The sequence below is a fragment of the Triturus cristatus genome, chromosome 3_1, assembly GCF_964204655.1.
Source record: "Triturus cristatus chromosome 3_1, aTriCri1.1, whole genome shotgun sequence".
Lineage (NCBI taxonomy): Eukaryota > Metazoa > Chordata > Amphibia > Caudata > Salamandridae > Triturus > Triturus cristatus.
The window spans coordinates 950,908,586-950,930,525 of NC_140583.1; the positions used below are offsets into that span (position 1 = coordinate 950,908,586).

At 47.4% G+C, this 21,940-nt stretch overlaps 1 protein-coding gene across 4 annotated transcripts in view; it reads left to right on the top strand.

Annotated features, from left to right (window-relative positions):
- The window catches only part of STAM2 (signal transducing adaptor molecule 2), a 405,110-nt gene that overhangs the window by 170,116 nt on the left and 213,054 nt on the right, over positions 1–21,940 (top strand). For all 4 annotated transcript variants that reach the window (XM_085645536.1, XM_085645535.1, XM_085645537.1 and 1 more), the window contains exon 8: positions 5,799–5,893. In XM_085645536.1, the coding sequence (XP_085501662.1) occupies positions 5,799–5,893 (95 nt within the window). The remainder of the gene's footprint in view (positions 1–5,798; positions 5,894–21,940) is intronic.

The window sequence follows — 21,940 nt, forward strand, 5'->3', positions numbered from 1 at the left end:
CTGACCGGTCCCTGTTGCCTGGAGGTCTGGAGGATAGCATCTCTGTCCCGAAAGTTAAAAATCCGGGCACTGAGAGGCCGCGGCGGGGCACCGGTCTTAGGTCTGCCCCCAGGGACCCGGTGAGCACGCTCCACCGCAAAAAGCTTACTCAGCCCCCGGGGCTGGAGATGGGTAAGGATCAATTCTTCCACAAAAAGATCCGCCGCCTCCGCCTCTCGTCCCTCCGGCACCCCCACAATACGGACATTATTCCTCCGGGCCCGACCCTCGGAATCCTCCAGTCGCCGGTCCATCAGGGCGCTCGCCTGGCCAAGCCGGCGCACCTCCTTTTGGAGGGCCACCACATCCGTCGTGAGGCTCGTTGCGGTGTGGGCCAGGGAATCAACCCGGTCGTTCGTTTTGGACAAGTCTGCCCTCACAAGGCTCACATCCACCAGGACCGAGTCTATTTTTTGCGCTAGGGTGTCGAAACGCTGGTCCACCGAGGCCTTCATCTCTGCGATGGCGCCCATGACGTCCCGGAGGGTCAGATCCACAGGCTGAGCAGATGCCTCCGTCGGGCCCGCCGGGGATGTGCGCGATGTCTCCGGAGAACCCTTCTGGAGAGTGTAGCGGTCCATACTGTTAGCTTGGTGCGCCGTGCCACGGCGGGTCGTCTTCACCTTCGCCCGGTCGCCATCTTGTTTGGTGGACATGCTTGCTCTCCCACCGTCGTGCCAATCTCCTCGAACGGGCCGCTATACCAATTCACGGGCTCCGGGGGGGGGGGGGCGGGGGCGACCACCGAACCGCAGGTCAACCCACAGCCGGCGGGCCAGCCGGGCATTTAGACAAGACCACACCACCGCACCCCTACCTCGCCTGAGGGCAAGGAGGGCGCAAAAGCGAAAGTGAAAGTGCGGGGTACGCGAGTCGCCCAGCCTTGCCCGCCGCTGTTGTTCACTTTGTCCCCGGATCGCCCCACTACTCCAATCCGGGGGGCCGGCGAGGAGAAGGCCGCAACCTTCGATCGGTGCTCCCACCGGTGTCCGGGGTCCAATTCGAGCCCGAAAAACGGGTGGCGCCTCAGCTCGGGTTCCCCGACACAGTCCCCTCAACAAGGACAGGATATCGCCAGGATTAATTCAGGAGGTCGCGGAGGTCCTCGGGAGCCTCGCACCTACGCGGCCATCTTGGTTGCGCGCTAGGCTCCTCCTCTAATTTGGTTTTTGTTGTTACCAGCTGAATATCTTTTAGTGACAGAGTGACACAAAGTACAGGGGTAATCCGGTTGAAAGAGCCTTAGGGATGAGTATTCATAGGTGGGTTACTGAGGTTAGGGTTAGAATCTAAAGGGCATAGCTCATGCATTGACATGCTGAGGGTATTTGTACAATGTCGTTTTGGATAAGGATGATCTTATCCATAAACTACTCATCAAATTGTTGTTTAGTACGTGAAGGAGGGAGATTTGAGGGGTAAGACCAATAAGGTCAGAGAACCTTTTTAGAGCTGAAATATTTCTCTGAGTGTTTCTAGCAAAGATGCTAAGGTTGGTATAGTATTTTCTGTGTGCAGCAGAAATCGCCTACTTGTACAGAAGCAGCCTTATTTTTAAGTTTTAGTTGTGATCTGTGTATGAAGAACACAATTTACTTTCTGGTTGTCCTGTTGAAAGTTTGAAGATATGAAGGAGTTTGGTAGACCAGAGGATGCTCTTAAAGTTTCCCTTATTTAGATTCTGGGACACTGGTTTTGAAGGATACCCATTTGCTCTAATCTGGATACCTGGTCAAACTTGGGATTTTAGAATTCCTGGTTTCATGATGGCTTGGAAAGACCACTCAAATTTGAATTACACTCTGTTCACATATAGACATAATTACATTCTCACAAGTGTCACTTTATCTGCTTTGCTCGGAGTTCCCTCTTTATTAGAACGTTTAAATCTGCTGCAAATCTCTAAGATCTTTGATGTTATTTGCCATTTCCTATGAATCGTGTTTTTTAGAATTCATCGGTGTGAGAAAGTGCCATCTTTCTTGCATGGTATGCCCCCACTTTTTGCTAAATTGCTGAATGTACTTCGATTGAGTGTACCCTGGGTTCCTGCCAATCAGGTGCCCAGGGCCTATGTTCCTTCCTTAAACCACACAAACTCCAAATTGGCAAACCCTAGCCACATGTCAGCCCCTAGTAAATGGTACCCTAGGTACCCAGGGCCTTGTGACCAGGGAAGGCCTCTGAGGGCTGCAGCACTCATTGTGCCACCCTCAGAGGCCCTGTACCCTTACACACACACACTGCCCTTGCAGGCTGAGTGTCTGGGTGCAGGACAAAACAAAGAGTCGACATGGCACACATCACTATGTACCATGCCCATCACCTACACTGCCAAGGCATATGTCAGCCACCCCTCTAGCTGGGTGCATTACGCCTATGGTGTGGGCACAGGAGCAGGAGCCCTGTGCCCCTACAGTACCCGGGTCCATTCCTGGGCACTGTAAGTGCAGTGCTGTCATTTAAGAATACATGGTGCTGAGAGCTTGTCAAACACGAGCTCCACAGCACCATATTGGCAACACTGAAGCCTGGGAAGTTTGGTATCAAACTTCTCAGCACATTGAACCCACACTGATGCCAGTGTAGGATTTAATGTACTAAGCACCCCAGAGGGCATCTTAGAAGACGCCCCCTTACAGCTAACTTGCAATCCACGTCTGCTCTGAGGCTGCCCAGGCTGCCACACAGCAGACACGTTGCTGGACCCCTGGGTGGGAGAGCCCCTGCTCTCCCGGGCCTGCAACAATGCACATCCTGGGTGAGGTGAGAAATCTCCTCCCCCAGGATGAGCAAAGGGAAGCTTCAAAGGCATGCCGCCAGTTGGAGTTTCCCCAGGCCACTGCAACCCCCCACTCTGGCGGGAAGCTTGGCCGGAAACCCCATATAAGGACAGGGGATGTGCCAGCCTGCCCACCCCACCCCTCAGGTGGGGGAGGCGAGGTGAAGCACATCTCCGGGCTCTCGCCATCTTGAAGATGGGAGGCCCTACCCTATCAGGATTAGGCTACTGCCCCCCTCCCACAGGAGAGAGGCAGGATAGGGGGTGTACCCACCCCAGGACAAGGACCCATTGGTCCCTGGCCTTCACCTACCTGTAACGCCCCTAAATCTAGTATTTAGGGGCCCCCTGAACCTTCCTTCCTCAGATTCCAGATAGAAAAACGACAAGAAGAGCAAGAAGAACAAAGACCTGCCCTGCAGCTGCTAAAAAGAGAAGAAGACACCAACTGCTTTGGCCCCAGCCCTACCGGCCTGTCGACTCTCGAACCTGCACCAGCGCGGCATCCCACGTGGCCAGCAACCTCACCAACCCCGGAGGACCTGGCTACCTTTTAGCTCTAAGCCCCTGGGACTCCCATGAGTAGAGGCTCTACTCAAGAAACCTACTTGCTATCCCTGGCACCAGCCCGGGACCGCGGACCCAACACACTCTGCACCAGCCAAGCCTGGCCAGTGCCGGAGTGGACAAAGACCCAGAGGACGACCCCACGGCGACTGTGACCCAGAGTCCGGCACCCAAGGACCCCCCTCGACATCCCGGAAGAAGCCTGCAGCCTCAGAACCAAGTGCCACCCCAGCCGCGATCAACCAGAGGGTAAGATTCCCGACGTCAAAAGGCACCCCTGCACCCGGCGCCCTGCGACCCCCTGTGCCCAATCCCGGGGTACCCACCTAACCTACAACTACCCAACTTACCTCTCGAAGTGGTGGTGGCACCTGAAACATCCTCGTCCCCGAGCCTGCAGCCTCTTTCCAAACCGGAACATTCCCATTGATTTCCATTGAGCGCCCTAAGGCTCAAAAGCACCCTGCACCCAGCCGCCCGAGTGGCCCTGGCAGTGCCCTCTCTACACTAACCTACTTCCCCACTTGCCCTGAGTAAGTGACCAGGAGCCCAGCTCCCACAGCCGCGTGGCTTGCCAGACAGCAGCCACCAACCAAGGCCCCCCTATCCCTCATAGGATAACATTGGGCCCAACTCTCTCTGCACCCGGCCGTCCTGAAACCGCTGAGGGTGAACCAACTGTACCTACCTGACACTGGGGGACCCCTGAGTCCATGCCCGGAATTTCAACACTACCAGACGAGTACTTACCCTTAAACCGCTAACTTCATTTTCCTCATAGGGTAACATTGACTGGCTTTTTCTTCAAAAATCTTCTAAGTGTGAACTTTTCAAAACTGCAAAAATTCACCAAAAATCAGCCAAGTGACAAAAACGAATTTACTCACCTGCTCCTAGGTGAGCTCCCAGTGCTGGATCTTGGTGCCCAGCCCTGACTCTGAAAAGTGTTCACAACTATACTTACTTCTAACTCATTTTTCTCCCATAGGAAACCATTGTCTGCTTTTCTGTGAAATTTCTTCTAAGTGTCTACTTTTGCAAATTTGAAATATTCTTTTAAAATCGTACCATTTCTGCAAACGAAATTACTTACCTGCTTTTGATAAGGACCCCAGTCCTGGGTCTAGGCACCCAGTCCTGGATTACTAAAGTAACGATAAAGTACTCTACCTGCAATTTGAATTTCTTGCCATAGAGATCCATTGAAGGTTTTCTGTGAAATATTTTCTAAGTGCTAACTTTTGAAATAGCTAAATATTATTTAAAAATCATTACAGTTATTAAGTCGACTTTCATCACTTGATTCTGAATACTGACCCCAGGCTGGTTCTAGGATCCAGACCTGGAATTCCAAAAGTAATCTGAAAAGTAATTTATTACAAATAACCTGAATTTACCATTGAGCTCAATGCATTGTTATGTTTAGGAAATAGGATTGTTATTGCAACCAACTGTGACTGTTTACACAAATTTATTGCTTGAAACAAAAGTATTTATATTCAACCTCTCATTCTGAGAAAGTATATTTTTACCCCCTTTGTGGTTCTAAAAATAAAACAAGCATATATTTTATATATACAAATCATTGGCCTAGAGTTCAGTTATTGAGTGTGTGAAACCATTTGCTGACTGAGTGTGTACAATAAATGCTTTACACTCTCCTCTGGTACTGCCTTACTGCTCGACCAAGCTACCACTTTTGAGAGTAAGGTCATACCTAACTTTGACCTCTATCAGCCTCTGGGGGACTGTGGACTCTGTACACCCTGTACCTATTAGGGAACAGTATATACAGAGCCACTTTCTCACAATCGGCCATTCCAGTCTAAACTGGTTTGACATGCTTTTCTGCTTCACTTCCACTTTTTTTAAATATAGTTCTGCTGCCCATGTAGAACAGATATTAACACTTATTCCTGCCCAGCATCTTCGAATCCCCAAAAGGTGGGAAAAAGTTAACTGCCCTAGAAATGGGGGAATCATTCAGATATTATCACCATTTAATTGATAATTATTTTGGTGTGCCTCAACAATTGTTACAGGCAGACAAGTTTGAATCTCATCACTAATTGTAGACAATTCAATTTAAACCAAGTAACTGAGCAGAAAAAACGTAAATATGATGCATTTGATCAGTAAGTAAAAACATGGATCTGATATATTAAACGTTTTTGTCAACATATTAACCCTAGTAATGGTTTGAATAGATTTAAATAAATCTGCTTTTCATCACTCACCTCTTGATAAGTTGTTGGTTTGAACCTGAAAATGCTTTTCATGATGCCAAATCGTTTGGGGCTACCTTCTTTATGTAAATGCCCTTTGACTAAGAGCAGCTGATCATTTAAATATTGAACCGTGACTGCCATTATTATATAAGAGATTTTTTTTTTATTTCTCCTCTCCTTAGTGACAGCAATTGGTGGAAGGGAGAAAATCAAAGGGGAATAGGATTGTTTCCGTCTAATTTTGTGTCTTCTACGTTAAATGTGGAGCTTGACTCTGGTAAGTTCACTGCTGTTAATAAGTCAGTCACTATGTGCTTATTTTTTATCTTAACCTTGTACAGGATTTTGGTCTTTCCCTAACAGTAACCTATTGATATAAAATCTTCTTCCAGCATTTAACCTGAATTGTGCACATATTTTGGGCCAGGAGTCTGAACGTTTCAGTAGTCCAGATTGGATACAATGTGCTTCTATACACTCTTAAGATTGCTTCAGCAAATATGATTGTCTCTAAACATCAACGTAAGCTTTTCGTGCCTATTCCGAGCTTTATAGACTTAAGACATTAGAATCTTAGTTCAAAAGTTTTTAGGTCTCGCGTAGCGTTGCACAGCAACGCTCTGCGAGACTCTTGTGATGAAGGAGATTTCAGAAGGGGGCTTTAAGCCCCGCCCCTCATTTCCATTGGCTGGTGTCATCGTTTATGCTAAACGGTGGCCTGCCATTGGAAATGAGGGTTTTCTGTAGACGCCCTTTGGCCTCCGAGCCGCACTCGGTGGCCTGCTTTGCGTCTGTCGCAAAGCAGTTTCTTATCTTTATGGGGCCATGTGTTTAGACACGCATGACCCCAAAAAGACAAGAGATCCCCATGCTCCAGCTGCAGCGCGGTCCGCTTGTTTTCATTTTCACCATTTCTCTTTCTTTATGTCAAGCGTTTCAACCATTTGGCGTCCCTTTGTCCCCTCCCACAGCTTTGCTTGGGTACCGTGTTTCCTGCAATATTTACTAGCTCCTGTCTTGCAACCTGCAAGTCATGTAAAAAAAAAAAAAGGCAATAAGCTATAAAGGGCACGTTATTATGACCCCGGTTGCAGCTGGTAAAGCGAAAGTTTCCCTAGCTCTTTCTTGCAGTTCATGAATGCAGTGGTGCCGGGTTTTTTTTTCCTTAAAGAAAGTGTATAGAAAAGTTGTTTTCTTTACCCGGTCGTGCCCTCTAACAGTCACCGGCAGCAAGCATTCTAGAGAGTTGCTCTGTTTAATGTCAGTTGCGCTCTTGTGAAGTATTGTGATATCATTCATTGGGGCCCCTTTAACATTTTTACACACAGAATCACGCTGTTATCCCCATGTATGTTCATCCGAATACCCTCTATGCTTTTAGCAATGACCTAATTTGACGAGCTACTGTGAGTGTCACGTGTGCTGAAACACACGTTAAAATACATAGAGATTTACAAATTATTTTATATAAAATACGGCGTGAGCGACTGTATTACTCATCTTAAATGTCATCCTCATTTTTCCGATTATAGGCTGTTCAGTGTCCAAATAATACAGAAATACATGCAGGGGAGCCGGTGCTAGCAGGCAAAGGGAGGATGTGGTCCGTCGGCTAGACTGCTGACTTTGGTGCTGGAAAACAGGGTTCGAGCCTCGGGGTCGCGTCCACATCCTGTGATTCTGGGCAAATCACTTAATCTCCCCGTGCCTGAATGTGTCCTTGTGTAACGTGACTGGTGTTCATGTAAAGCGCTCCAATACCTTAGGGTCGAATTTGCTCGATATAAATCTGCAAAAAAAATAAAAATAAATAAAAGATAGCTGGTTAAAATGCCTGGATTGTTCAGACGCCTCGCACCTCCCATGGGGATAGGGCCATGCCCCTTAAACACCCTATTAAGTACTTTTTTTTTCAGCGCTCACTACAAATACGTTCCTTGCATTGTTTTAAATTGTACCTAAATCGCCTTTTTTGTGTTCCTTGGTGCCTCATGGCACTTCAATGAACAACTGCGCTGTGTGTGCTGCGGAGGGAATGTGCCTGAATGAGTGACCCACACAGATATTCAATGACTGACGAGAAAATTGGGCCGCAGGGCTCAGGTGCAGACAGTGTGTAATAAGCCTGAAGTTTAAAATTCATTATTTGGAGCATCAGACGTTTAATTTGAGATTTAGTATGTTTATTTCCTATTTCTCATCTCAAAGTAGGTGGTGGTTCTCTTACTTTGTGTCTGCTCATGGATTACTGGACGGTCTGCACCAGGTTAGTCATCCAGGTCATTCGTAGTGCTGCCTTCTGCATTGGCCTGGTCCACTATCTTTCTCGTTACACAATTAATTTGTGTGTTGGAATCATTCTGAGAGAAATTTCAAAACAATCCAACATTTCTCACTTTCCTTCATTAGCTGATCAAATAGCGGAATTTCAAATTGAAAGGGTAGATATGCTTGTTTATCATTGGCCTTTGTCAGTACAGACTCCTGCTCAGATGACACCTAAATGTTTTGAACATTTACCAATCTTAACTGCCTTGTTTTGTCAGTATCCTTCACTGGCACCTCAAGAAATGTTATCAACAACGTTTTGGTACCATATCTGTCACTCTGAATGGTCATTGACTCTCTTCTGCTCTGTTCATCCACTCCATAAAGAAAGTCAGTTGACATTGGGCATCCGTCCTGCAAAGGAGGGAGGGAGTTGTATTTGATTTTTATGTCAGGACACATCTGCTGCAGAATACACATCTCCCAGGTTTAAGTGAAGAGGTCATTAAATGTTCAGATGGTAGGATGAAATTCCAGTTTAAAATCCTTTCAAGAGACATAGAGCAGTGTAGCAGCACGTTCAGAACAGATGTTGTGCCATTGCTACGGTTTGTGTCATTCTTGCTGCTTGATGTAGGGAATTCAGTGTTATCAGAACAGTAGCTCCTTTGTTTGTGATGAATCTCTTTAATCGCAGAAGATATTTTAGTCTAATGCTTGTTTGTGTAACACTGCCTATATGTGGCTTTGAACTTGACATTGGTGGTCAGTGCCCAGGATGAGTGGGGTGTTTTGTCAGTGGGATGCCTACAATACTTGCTAAAGGTAGATGACATTGTCATATATCTTCATCTTGAGCCCCAAATAGTACAGGAAGTTTCCCAGAGAAACCCTGATGATAGGCAAGGGGGCATTGGAGACCTTGATGCCTCTCAGACATGTTTGATCAGTTTGCTTGTTTCGGACCCAGGGAACACCTGGCTTGGCAGTTCGGACTGGACTGTTCCCATGAGGAACAGGGTGAAGACTGATTTGCATATGGTTGGGGTGGTGAAGTGATCTAAAGAACGATGATGGATTCAACCCAGATTTGTGACTAGGGGTGAGTGTCTGAAAAGTTTCAGCGCTCCGTCCATCATCTCCTTTTGTTGCTATGTATGATCAGTTTGACACTTAGATATTTATTCTTTTAAGATAGGTTAAGTAATTCATGGCTATTTTTGCCTTTCTTAAGTTCTTTGACTGTTACACTGTTACATACTTGTCTTAGTTTTAACATGCACATTTTGTTACAGAAAGTAAATAGTTCAAATATTTTGATCACAACAATGTAAAAGTGATCAAGAACATGGCAATCTTCTCACCCAACTCGGCAAAGTCCCTTTACATCTGATCTTTATATGTGATAGAGACTTCTACCTGCAGATTCCTTACCTTAGAATTATCACCAGGTGACAGACCAGGTTCCAGAATTTTTTGTATGAGCAGTACTCCTGCACGCCAATAGGTGGCGTAGTTCAGCTCTGTGTGACGTCTGTGCCAGAAGTGATGTGCGTGGTGCTTATAGAGGCACCAACCCAGTGCGCTGACATCAGTTTTTTCCTTTTTGCGCCAGTCAGCGCAGATCCGGAAATAAGCTACCCTCAGTCAATTTTTGTTTGACCTTTATACAACCCTTTTTTCGAGGATCTTTTTATACATTGTCTCCTGGTGTGGCAGGTATGTCCGTGGGGAAGGCTGGTTTTATGCCCTGTGGCTCCTGTTACTAGCAAGTGTCAGTGACTGACCTACACCTTGTCTTCCTCTGGTGCCTTGTGCACGACTACTGCACCAATACAGTAGTTGATTGTCACGCCGTGCACCCGGTCTCGATCCTGGTTAAGAGGAAGGTCCCATGATCGGTCACAGAGCCACTCCAAACACTTGTTGCCACATTCAAAGTCATCTAGGTACTCTGCAAGTCCACAGTCATCTGACCGAGTGAGCATCAGCATTCAAGGCCTGACTCCACGGTTGAACCTGTGCGTGGGTCCTCTCTGCTCCTCCCTCCGTTTCCAGGAGATGGAGTGACCTCCGCCCAACTCCGAGAATTATGAGCCCATTCAACTCATATGTGGGTGGTGTGCCCCAGCTGAAGCGCCTCTGGGCCGCCGGGCTCAGAAGGGGACCCTACTGGTCTTCCGCAGGCAGGTTCGCCACCGGCACCAGTCTTCCGGTGGCGGCCCAATTGCCAACGCCCACAGGCAGCATCGCCCCGATTGCCGACGCCCACCGGCAGCACAGCCCCCATACTCATCCCCGACACAGATTGGCATCGCCTAAGTCCAGCGACGACTGGAGACATTTGATCCAGGCGAAAGCCTAAGTTCTATTCCTAGGGGCTAGGACGTGGGGATGAATTAGAGGGGGACTGGACCCTGACTAATACCATCCCTTAGATGTCATTGTGGGCAACTGGTGTAAGGATTTGGTGGATGCCAATGGTCTGGACACCTCCCCTGATACTGGCTTGGTCTCTCCTCCTACAGTGTCTAAGGAGTAGGGAGCCTCATTTGCTATGGTGGTGAGGAGGGTGGCGAGTTCCTTGGCCTTCAGCTGCCCTCTGTTGTTGTCAAAAAGAACGTTGTAATGGAAGTGCTTCATCCAGGAGTCGCCCCTTCCAAACCGCTTTTCCCAGTTTATGAAGCCCTTACAGACATCCTACTCTGGCCTGGGCCAAACCCTGCACAGGTCAATTGGACAATTGCCTGCTGCCATCGGACTCCCCCAGGGTACACCACCTCATTCACCCAATACCCCAACTCGAAGAGCTTGGTGGTCCAAGCATCTACTTCCAGAATAAAGCCTGGCGCATTCCTTACCACTACACCAGACAGGGAATCGTAGAGGCTGGACACCTTGGGAAAGAAGATGTCTTATTCCTCCAGCCTGGCACTGTGGTTGGTGTACAATGCGTGCCTTTTTGGGTCGATACTCCCATATGCTTCGGGATGTAGTTGCATAAGTGCTGCCTATGGTCTGGAGGAAGCCCGAGCCATACTCCCCATAGCTGTTGCTGACGGGAGGGACACAGCTAAGTTTGCCATACTGTGTGGGCTGGATACGTCTGACTCACTAGGCAGAGCGGTTTCACAGTCGGTGGCCCTTAGGCGCCACGCCTGGTTGAGAACCACTGGCTTTTCGGGTGTTGTCCAGGTCTCTGTCATGGACATGCCCTTTAATGACTCCTGTCTCTTCAGAGAAAAGACAGACGTAGCGCTTGAGAGCTTCAAGAACAGCAGAGCTACAGCCAAGTCCACTTAACCCCCCCTCATCCCCCAGCCCACCCCCCCCTCCCAGCAACTGCGGCCTCAAAGCCTCTTTAGTTTGCCCTCTGACCATCATGGGCTTCCAGGGGGACGCGGGATATGCTGTGAACTGCAAAACTCGAGGTCGATAACATCCGATCACTGGGTTCTCCAGATTGTCCAAAGGGGTTACTCACCTCCCCTTGTGACTACCCCTCCACCCATGCCACCCACTTGCGACAGGCTGACAGAGTAGCATATGTCCTAACTCCTCCAGGAATTGGTTACTCTCTTGTCAACGGAGCTATAGAGAGGGTGTCAGAAGTAGTTCGTGGTTGCTGTTTCGGATACTTTCTGGTGCCTAAGAAGAATGGAGGCCTTTGTCCTATCCTTGACTTGCACCCGTTCAAGCGCTGCTCTGTGGTTGATCTGTGCTATTAGAGTATGGGAGAGAAGCGACACGCACTCCCCGCCCATCTTTTTCATTGGCTTGTGTCTTTGTCCTTTCTAAATACTGCCTTCTGATTGGTTTATAGGCTTGTTAGTCCCTCCTTATGACAACCATGTCGTCATTTGTATCCTTCCATGGCTACTAACCCCTTTACTTCGAGTGTTGCATGAGCGCTATTTTCTTCCCGTAGCTTCTCTCCCCCCCCCCCGACCCCCCGCTGTCCGTGCCTTCTCACCCCCCCGCACTCCCGTTGTTAGTGCTTTCTCGCCCCCTTGCCCCTGCCCGCCTGCCAGAACTCCCGTATGCATTGCAATAGGTCTCGCGTAAATGTGAGTCCTATTGCATTGAAAATTGTTGATGTATTACATATAGCACATGCAATACCAATATCGTCTCTAGGCATGCGTTACACCTTTCTCGCTCCTAAAGAATTACTGTTCTAGTCTCTCTTTGCTCTCACTCATAATCTTTACCGCTGTCTTTTGTCTCTAAGCTCAACCCGTTCTAGTCTTTCTTCTCTCTCTGCTTCCGGCACTCGACTTCCGATCTCTTCCGGCTCCTGCACTGTCGGCGAAGCCTGACCATAATCGGAGTCACCCTGTTCTCTCGGACCAGTGTCTTGGTTTTGCAGCCGCAATGGTAATTGATCTATTTCTTAGTTGTTTGTGGTGAACTCGAGTAAGGTGTGATGGGAGGCAGGGTATTCGAGGGCTGGAACACGCAGTAAAGAGCTCTCTTTTTGTTAGGAGATCTGCAGTACCGCAAGCGCAAACCGCGGGACATTTCATTAAACCTCTCTGATAGTTGTGTATGATTAGTGATTTAAGAAGGCTATGATTCAACAATGGAGTGTGCTTTAGGACGCGTGTTTATTTGTCAATGCTTTTTTCTTCATTGATCGGTAACCTTCATTTAATGCGCTGGTCATTACTGGAAGATGACCATGTCAGCCAAAAAGCCCATGCTCTAGGTCACCCTCATTTAGAGGATACAACGCGAACTAGATAAGTGCCTCCCATAATTTGGGATCGGTGCCACTCCATCACCCTTCCGAAAACGACAATTCGTCTGGATAGAAAAATCCTTCAAAATAAACCCGCAGTGCCCTCCACAAAAGCTCAACAGGCAGATAGGTGTGCATTTACCCAGCAAGAATCGACCCTGGCAAGTTACGCCAGTGACCAAGAACACTTCACATGTTTAGAACGGCAATTGTAAAATTTGTCATGTAAATGAACATATTGTGAGAACTGTCTTGGCTTTAAGAAAGCACATATCGAGTTTGACCAAGGGCACAATCTCCTTTTTGTACAGGCTACTGGTTTCTACTACGATCGCACCACAGCCTCGATACAAATCAACATGGGAACAGATCCTAGGACGGAAAACTACTGAAGGGGAATGGAAACACTTAAGGTCAGACATAACTAAATTCAACCACTTCCTCGATTTGAGAGAGGCACGTTACAAAACCTTATTCGATTGGTACCTAGTACCTGCCAAACTTAGGAATATTTTCCCACTCACCTCAGATCTGTGCTGGAGAGGGTGTGGGGTCCTCTGGGATTTCCGCCATATTTGGTGGGACTGCCCGACAATCAGACCATTCTGGGAAGAAATCCTGGCCCAAATGAAAGATATGTTAGGATACCTGGTCCTGAACTCTGTAGAGACAATCTTACTGGGCCTTAGACACCACACTAGAACATCAAAACTAAGGCGGACAAGGCAATTATGTGGGCATGTTTGGGAGCGGCTACAAAGGCAATAGCGGCTAATTGGAAGAAAAAAGAGGCACCCATACTGGCCCATTGGCATTCTCGCTTATGGAAATACTCACAATGGAGCGCATGGCGGACATCTTTAGGAACGAATATAAGAATTTTGAGTATAAGTGGGGACCACTGGTGTTATACTTCACAATGGGGCTCCCGTTAGCAGTCTGTCCACCTACACTGAGAGGGCTTCACCTGTTCCAATTTTAGACTTGATAATAGGATTCAGCAGATAACTTTTGACGACTAACTGACTAACTCATGCAACATCCCACGAACACAATGTATTCCACTGGTCCGATTCGAAATGGCAAGACACTGTGTTAGAATTAGATATGATTAGCTATCGGAATGTTGAGAGGGCTACTAGCCCAGATTGTTTGGAATTGTGTTTATATATAAATGCCAATTAACAGACATTTGACAAAAAAAAGCACATATCTGCTGTCAACAGTGAGGATCAGCATCGCAGCATAATCTCAGTTAAGAGGTTACCTTGTGTCCCCCCTCCACCCCCAGCTAAATGAATAAGCACCACCTCCCATGTCCCCAGTGAGGAAAATTACGCCCTTCGACTGTAGTAAAGAAAATGTTAATGTCCCCAGTAAAGAAACACCCTCCTCTTCATGCTTTAGTGAATATAATCTCATAAGAAGAATGGCAGCTGCAGACCAATGTTTTTTCCCCATTTATAACCACCAAGTAATTCTCTGTACCATTGCTTCAGTTTCATTATAGGTTTCCTGAATTCTGCCAGACTACTGTGAGTTGGTGACTACTCTGATAAGTAGCCACCTTTCACTTGCACTCCAATTCAAACTTTAATGGCTAATATTTTCTTAATTTTAATATTGACCAGTTGATATTTAAATGCTGTGGATTCTCAGATAACATCCTTTCATGCAGCTTAAACACAATACTTGTATGGCCACTTGTTTTCTGCTGTGTCATCAGTCTCTCTAAGCATGTCCGATACAAGCTCAGACTTACAAATGGGGACACAGGATACTGCACACCTCACTTACAATCAAAAAAAGAATAACCATTTTGTTATATATGAAGTACAGGGACAATCATTCATAATTACTTAACTCCAGCAAATCCAGCTTACCAACTCACCCGATAACAACCTGTTAAACTCCCTTATACCCACACAGACACTCGAAGAAAGCAAGTAGTCGCAGCTCTGGGATATAGGGAATGGGGACACAGATTGCTACACAGTGATAGCAAGATTCCCCTGATAATGGCTAGCTAAAATCCTCCCCATCTTCCTCGTGTGTGGGAAACATTTATGTTCGAGGCATATGAGCTGCAGATTACACTCTGTGCATAGATCGCCATCTGGTGTTGGGCCCGGATGTTTGCACTTGTTTTCGTCTTGGAAAGTCTTTGGAAGTCAAGAGGTATGTGACTCCTCCTTTGGATCATAGTGCGCAAGGGCGTCGGCTCCATCCTCAGATTGTTTTTTTCCGCCATCGGGCTCGCATGTGTTCTCGCGTTCCAGCTCGGAACCGTTAACGGTTTTTCTATGCGACTCGCAATCATTCCCATCTCGACGGTATTGTTTCGATCGTGTTTCGATCGTGTTTCCAACCACACGCGCCCTTCCACTCGAAGTCTTCGATTCCGGTCGTCGACAAAGGCTTTCGGGCCTACCAGGGCATCCTCTCCGGCTCATGGAAAGGACGCCATTTGAAAAGTGTCCTCGATGTGGGTCGAAGTTTCCCCACACCGACCTACATGAGGTGTGCAACCTCCTCCTCTCACCGGAAGCACAAGACCAGGGACTGTCCAGCTTGTGCCTCCTTCCGCTCCAAGAAAACTACCCGGAACCGACGAGCTCGAAGAACAATGGCGCGCTCGTCATCTTTGATCCCCGACAACATCTTTCAAGAGGGCGTCGATGTTCCGGAGCAGGGTCAAGTCGAGGAAGCCATCGTCAGCGCCTCCGAAGCAGACGATTCAGACGTCGAAGACATCACTCCAGCTCAAAAGGCCGTGAGTACAGACGTCGACCCCGATCCACTCACCCTCTCCACACTGTTGAAAAAGGCTGCGGTACCACCTCCACCTTCGGGCCCAGGTGCAAGCCGAGATACTGCTTCCAATGCCCCGCCTTCGGGCCCGGTAAAGAAGCCTGCAAAGCCTTTAGGCGACTCGGGCTCGAGTCAGCCTAACCTCTGTACCGACAAACCAACTCCGGCACCGAAGAAAAAGGCGTCTTCAACATCATGCACGCCGACCGCTGCTCCCGCATCGAAGCACTCGGCATCGAAGGTCGGCACCGGCATCACCCTCGGAGCCGACTAAAAGCCGCCCACCGAAAGGCCCCGATACTTCCAAACCTAAAACCTCGGAGCTGAAAAAACAGCACCCGGTTCCAAATCCCAAAGACACTTCAAAACCACACGGTTCCAAGCCTAGAACCTCTACCGAGGCGACGCCCAAAAAACTTACGGCACCAAAGCCCTCGGCACCGACGGATCTGTCTCCTACAGATGAACTATTTTGGCCAGATCCAACACAAAAGACTCTCATGAAGGATCCTAAAACTGGTCATTTAATGCTCAGTATCAAAAATAGACCACTACACATGCCTGCGCCTGGTCCACCACCAAAGAAGAGCGACTTTGCCACCTCTCCATTAAGGATTCCTTCACCTCTTCCTCCTCCCCCCCACACCGCTCTCCCACCACACCGCTCTCCCACACCATCACATACCCCAATAGATGATAACACATCAGACAATGCAGAAGGAGGTGCGGATGATCCACCCCTTGGGGACCCTACCCCTACTGGCTCCCCTGACCCCTGGGATGATTATAGTGTCCCAGATGTCCCTTGCACCCCACAAGATGATATTTACCCCCCCCCCCCCCCAGGAGACAATATCGGGTTCAACCAGCTCCTTCAACGAGCTGCCCAATACCACAGGGTGGCCTCGCATACAGAACCAGTAGAGGCGGATTTCCTTATGGATACCTTTGACACCACACAAAGGTCCACCGCAACATTGCCCATGCTTAAAGGGGTCATTAAGCACTCAACAGAAATATTTAAAGACCCAGTCAGGGCTCGGGTCATTAACCCAAGAATAGAGAAGAAATATAAAGCGGCCTCTACTGACCCAGAATACATTAAGGGCCCCACACCACTGGACTCCCTGGTAGTCTCTAACGCCAGGAAGAGGGCAAATTCCCAGACGTCAGGTGACGCACCACCACCAGACAAGGAATCCAAACTCCTACACACCTCTGGCAAACGCACAGCGTCACAGGCAGCAAATATTTGGTGCATTGCTGACACCCAAGCGCTCCCATACAGATATGACAGGGCACATTATGACGAACTTGAGTCCATAATGCAGCACCTCCCTGACGAATATAAAAACAGGGCAAGTGAACTAATCCATGAGGGTAAGACCATCACCAATACCTCCATTCGCTGTGCCCTAGCTGCAGCAGACACCGCCTCAAGGGCAATCAACACCAGTGTCCTTCTGCGCAGGCATGCCTGGTTACGGATATCCGGTTTTAAACCAGAAATATGAAGTTCTATACTCAATCAACCTTTTGATGAGCAACACTTATTTGGGCCCAACGTAGATGTATCCCTCGAAAAAATGAAAAAGGATACAGACACCGCCAAATTTATGGGAGCCTTGCAATCGCAAGCTCCCAGACGATCCTTTCGTCGCTCATCCTTCAGAGGCACCCATCGAGGCTACTCCTCCGATAGCCCTTCCACCTCTTACAAAGCTCCCGCACAATCCACCTTTGCTAGAGGTTACCAAAGGGGTGGTTACAGGGGGAATAACAGCAAAGGCAGAGGCAAAAATAGCAACTCCCGCTCTGCCTCCACACCTACCCCATGACTTCCCTCCACTTCCCCCAGACTATTCCACTCCAGTCGGGGGAAGACTCCACTTTCTCCCTGCCTGGATAAACATCACTTCAGACAGGTGGGTCCACAAAATAATTCAATCAGGCTACTGTCTCGGGCTTACATCTACCCCCCCAAACATCCCACCCAAACACTGTCCAATGTCACAAGAACATCTGTCAGTATTGAAGCAGGAGGTAATCTCCCTCCTACAAAAGAGTGCAATAGAACCAGTTTCCCTGCACCAACAAAAAAAGGGAGATGTACTCCCTTTATTTCCTCATACCAAAAAAGGACGGATCTCTAAGGCCTATTTTAGACCTCAGACCTCTAAATATATACATATATTCAGACCATTTCCACGTGGTTACACTTCAGCAGGTCCTCCCTCTGCTTTCCCAGGGCGACTTCCTTGCTACTCAAGACCTCAAGGATGCCTATTTCCACATTCCTATTCACAGCGCTCACAGAAAATATCTAAGATTCGTAGTGGACGGTCAGCACTATCAATTCAAGGTGCTCCCATTCGGAGTCACCATAGCACCAAGAGTGTTCACCAAGTGCCTAGCAGTAGTGGCAGCACATCTAAGAAGACAAAACATACATAGACGACTGGCTCATAAAAGCCAAGTCGTACAATCAGTGTGTACAACACACCCACGCCACTATTCAACAACTTCACAACCTGGGATTCACAATAAATCACGCCAAGTCCCAGCTCCAATCGTCGCACACACAACAATACCTCGGTTCCACAGTGGACACCTCAAGAGCGCTCGCCTATCCCTGTCCCGCCAGGATAGCAAGCATCCAAGCTCTTCTCACCAGATTCCAACCGCAACACTCTCTTCCAGCTCAAGTGTTCATGCAACTCATACGAATGATGGCCTCTTGCATATTCATAGTGCCTCATGCAAGACTCCAGATGCGTCCTCTCCAAGACTGCTTAGCACGCCAATGGAACCAGGCTCAAGGTCAGCTAGATCTGGTGTTGGTAGACGGTCGTACCCATTACTCTCTGCAGTGGTGGACCACCAAAAACCTTTCCAAAGGGCGACCGTTCCTCGAGCCAGTTCCTCAAATAGTCATGACAGCGGACGCATCGCTCTCCGGCTGGGGAGCTCACCTACTACATCACACCATGCAGGGCAGGTGGACACCTCAACAAACACTACTCCACATCAACCATTTGGAGTTACTAGCCCTTCCTAGCCCTAAAAGCATTTCAAAAACATATATCAGGCAAGACTGTCTTAGTCCGCACTGACAACATGACAGCCATGTATTACATCCAGAAACAAGGTGGGACACACTCTCTGCAGCTCTCTCAACTTGCACAGATCATATGGAGGTGGGCTATACCTCAGAACATTTTTCTCCTAGCCAACATGTCCCAGGAGTCCAAAACACAATAGCCGACCTCTTGAGTCGTCAAACAGAACAAATCCACGAGTGGGAACTTCATCCACAAGTTCTTCAACCGTTTTTTCAGACTTTTGGGCAGCCACAGATAGACCTCTTCGCCACCCAAGAAAACACCAAATGCCCAAACTTCGCCGCCAGATATCCTCACCCATTGTCCAAAGGCAATGCGATATGGATGAACTGATCAGGCAGATTTGCGTACGCTTTTCCGCCACTCCCACTCATTCCACTAGTGGTGCGCAAACTACAGCAACACTTATTAACGCTCATGCTAGTTGCTCCAACTTGGGCCAGACAGCCATGGTACACCACACTGCTGGAACTCTCAGTAGTTCTGCTCCAAAAACTACACCTCTCTCCACGCCTCTTAACCCAGAACTATGGAGAGATCCAACACCCAGACCCAGCTCAGCTCAACCTAGCGATCTGGCTCCTGAAATCCTAGAATTCGGTTACCTTAACCTTCCTCCTGACTGTATGAACGTCATCAAAGAAGCTAGACGGCCTACCACTAGAGCATGCTATGCAGCCAAATGGAAAAGATTAGTAGAATACTGCCATAACTAACACTAATCCCCTAGATGCGTCTATCCAACACATCATAGGCTACTTACTACACCTCCAAAGATGCAACCTAGCCTATACCTCCATCAGATTGCATCTGGCTTCCATAGCAGCATATCTACAAAATAGACAACGCCTCTCGCTTTTCAGAGTACCTGCCATAAAGGCCTTTATGGAAGGACTCAAAAGAATAATTCCCCCCAGGGTACCACCTTCCCTGTGTGAAATTTAAACATCGTTCCCACAAGACTAATGGGGCCTCCATTCGAACCTCTACATAAATGTGAGCTACAATTCTTAACATGGAAAACTGCTTTCCTCGTAGCCATTACTTCTCTACGAAGAGTTCGTGAACTACAAGCACTAACCATTCAAGAACCCTTTCTCCAGATGCGTCTTCATAAAGTTGTTCTCCGGACCAATCCTAAATTCCTCCCTAAAGTCATTTCTCCCTTCCACCTCAATCAATCTGTAGAGCTGCCTGTATTCTTCTCGCAGCCACAAAAAGTTGCAGAAAGAGCTCTTCACACCTTAGATGTCAAAAGAGCACTACTATACTACATAGAGAGAACAAAACCCTTTTGTAAGACCACACAATTATTCGTGTCTTCCTCACCACCACACAAAGGCAACCCCATATCGAAATCTGGGATAGCTAGGTGGATTGTCAAATGCATACAGATTTGTTACCATAAAGCAAAACGTACATTATCTGTTCCTCCTAAAGCCCACTCTACACGAAAGATAGGGGCTTCAATGGCATTTTTTGGAAACCATCCTTTAGATGATATCTGCAGAGCAGCTACATGGTCTACACCACACACATTCACTAAACACTACTGTGTTGATGTGCAAACTAAACAGGCTAGTGTGGGCCAGGCTGTACTCAAAACACTATTTCAAACTACTGCAGCAGATACTGGTGGTCTCCGCCTGGGGTGGATACTGCTTTACAATCTATGCACAGTGTGTAATCTGAAGTTCATATGCCTCGAACGGAATATGCTACTTACCAGTATGCATCTGTTCTTGGCATGTAGAGCTGCAGATCCACACACGCCCACCCGGCTACCTTTATCTGTTCCAGTTTATCTTACTTAGATACACCACACATGGGTTTCTTTCCTGTTTCTTACTAAGCTCCATAATTTCCCTGCTGGCGAAAATCTGAGGATGGAGCCGAAGCTCATGCGCACTATGATCCAAAGGAGGACTCGCATACCTTGTGACTTCCAAAGACTTTCCAAGACAAAAACAAGTGCAAACATCCGGGCCCAACACCAGATGGCGATCTATGCACAGTGTGTAGATCTGCAGCTCTACATGCCAAGAACAGATGCATACTGGTAAGTAGCATATTCCTTTCTTTTTTTCTATAAAAACAATAATCGAGTAGAGACACAATATCATTGTTTCAGATGAAAACCTAGTCCCTGTTGTTCTAGTAGTAGTAGTAGTTCTGTATCTCCGGAAGGACTCTTCCAGTGTTCTTCCATCGTGGACCTCTTGTCCACGATGTAGACGTTCTGTCATTATCTAATTGAGAAAGCGTTTGCTTTGTTCCACAGTAAGGAAATACCATACCCCCCTCCTCACCCATGGTCCCGGCTGAAAGGGAGCGTTTCTACTCACTAATCTAATAAGCATTTGCAATGCAATAGGTCTTGTATTTATTTGAGTTTTCGTTTTTTAAAACATAAATTGAATGCATTGTCATTTACAATGCCAATAGCTTAAACTCCCGTAAATGCGAGACCTATTGAATCGCAAATGCGTGTTTGTAATCTGAAAATGAATCGATGTGTGCTTTCACAGGAAAGTGCTTTCCCCTCCACACAGCTGGAGATTTTGTCCATTTATCCAGCTTCATGAGATAGCAGCAGTATAGCTGCCTAGATAAGATTCACTGAGGTGCATAAAGTATCAAGCTTACAGTCGTTTGGAACTTGAACTTTCAGGAGCGTGCGCGTGACACTGGTAAATTGTCTTAACCCCTTCGCTGCTAGGCCCCCCGTGCCAAGCTTTTTCTTTTGGCTATTTGGGGTAGTTTGCGCTTAGGCCCCTGTAACTTTTTGACCACATAAGGTATCCACGCCAAATTTGCGTCCTTTTCTTCCAACATCATGGGGATTCTAAAGGCACCCAAGGTTTGCGGATTTCCCTGGAGGAGACCAAGAAATGAGCCAAAATACAGCTACATTTTGTTTTTTTGGGGACAAATGGGAGAAAGTGCTGCTAATAAATGCGTCTGGTTTTTTCCCTGCAAATGGGGTTGTGGGGTGAAAATCACCATTTTCCCAGCTTTTAGGGACTGACAGATTTTTGTCAGAAAACGAACATTTTTTTTTACACAGTTTTGGCATTTTACTGGGACATAGCCTATTTTTGCTGTTTTTCGTGCTTTCAACCTTCTTCCAGTTAATGGTAGAAATGGGTTTGAAAGCAATAATGGATCCTGGAAAGCTATACATTGTAGAAAAGTAGACAAAATTCTGAATTCAGCAAGGGGTCATTTGTGTAGATCCTTCAAGGTTTCTTTATAGAAACTCACAGTTGAAAATAGGAAAAATTTAAAATGAGTTGAAAAAAACAGGCATTTGTGCCAATGTTTTCACCTGTAACTTCTTCTGATTTTGACAGATGTTTGAAAGCAATATACCGTTACATCC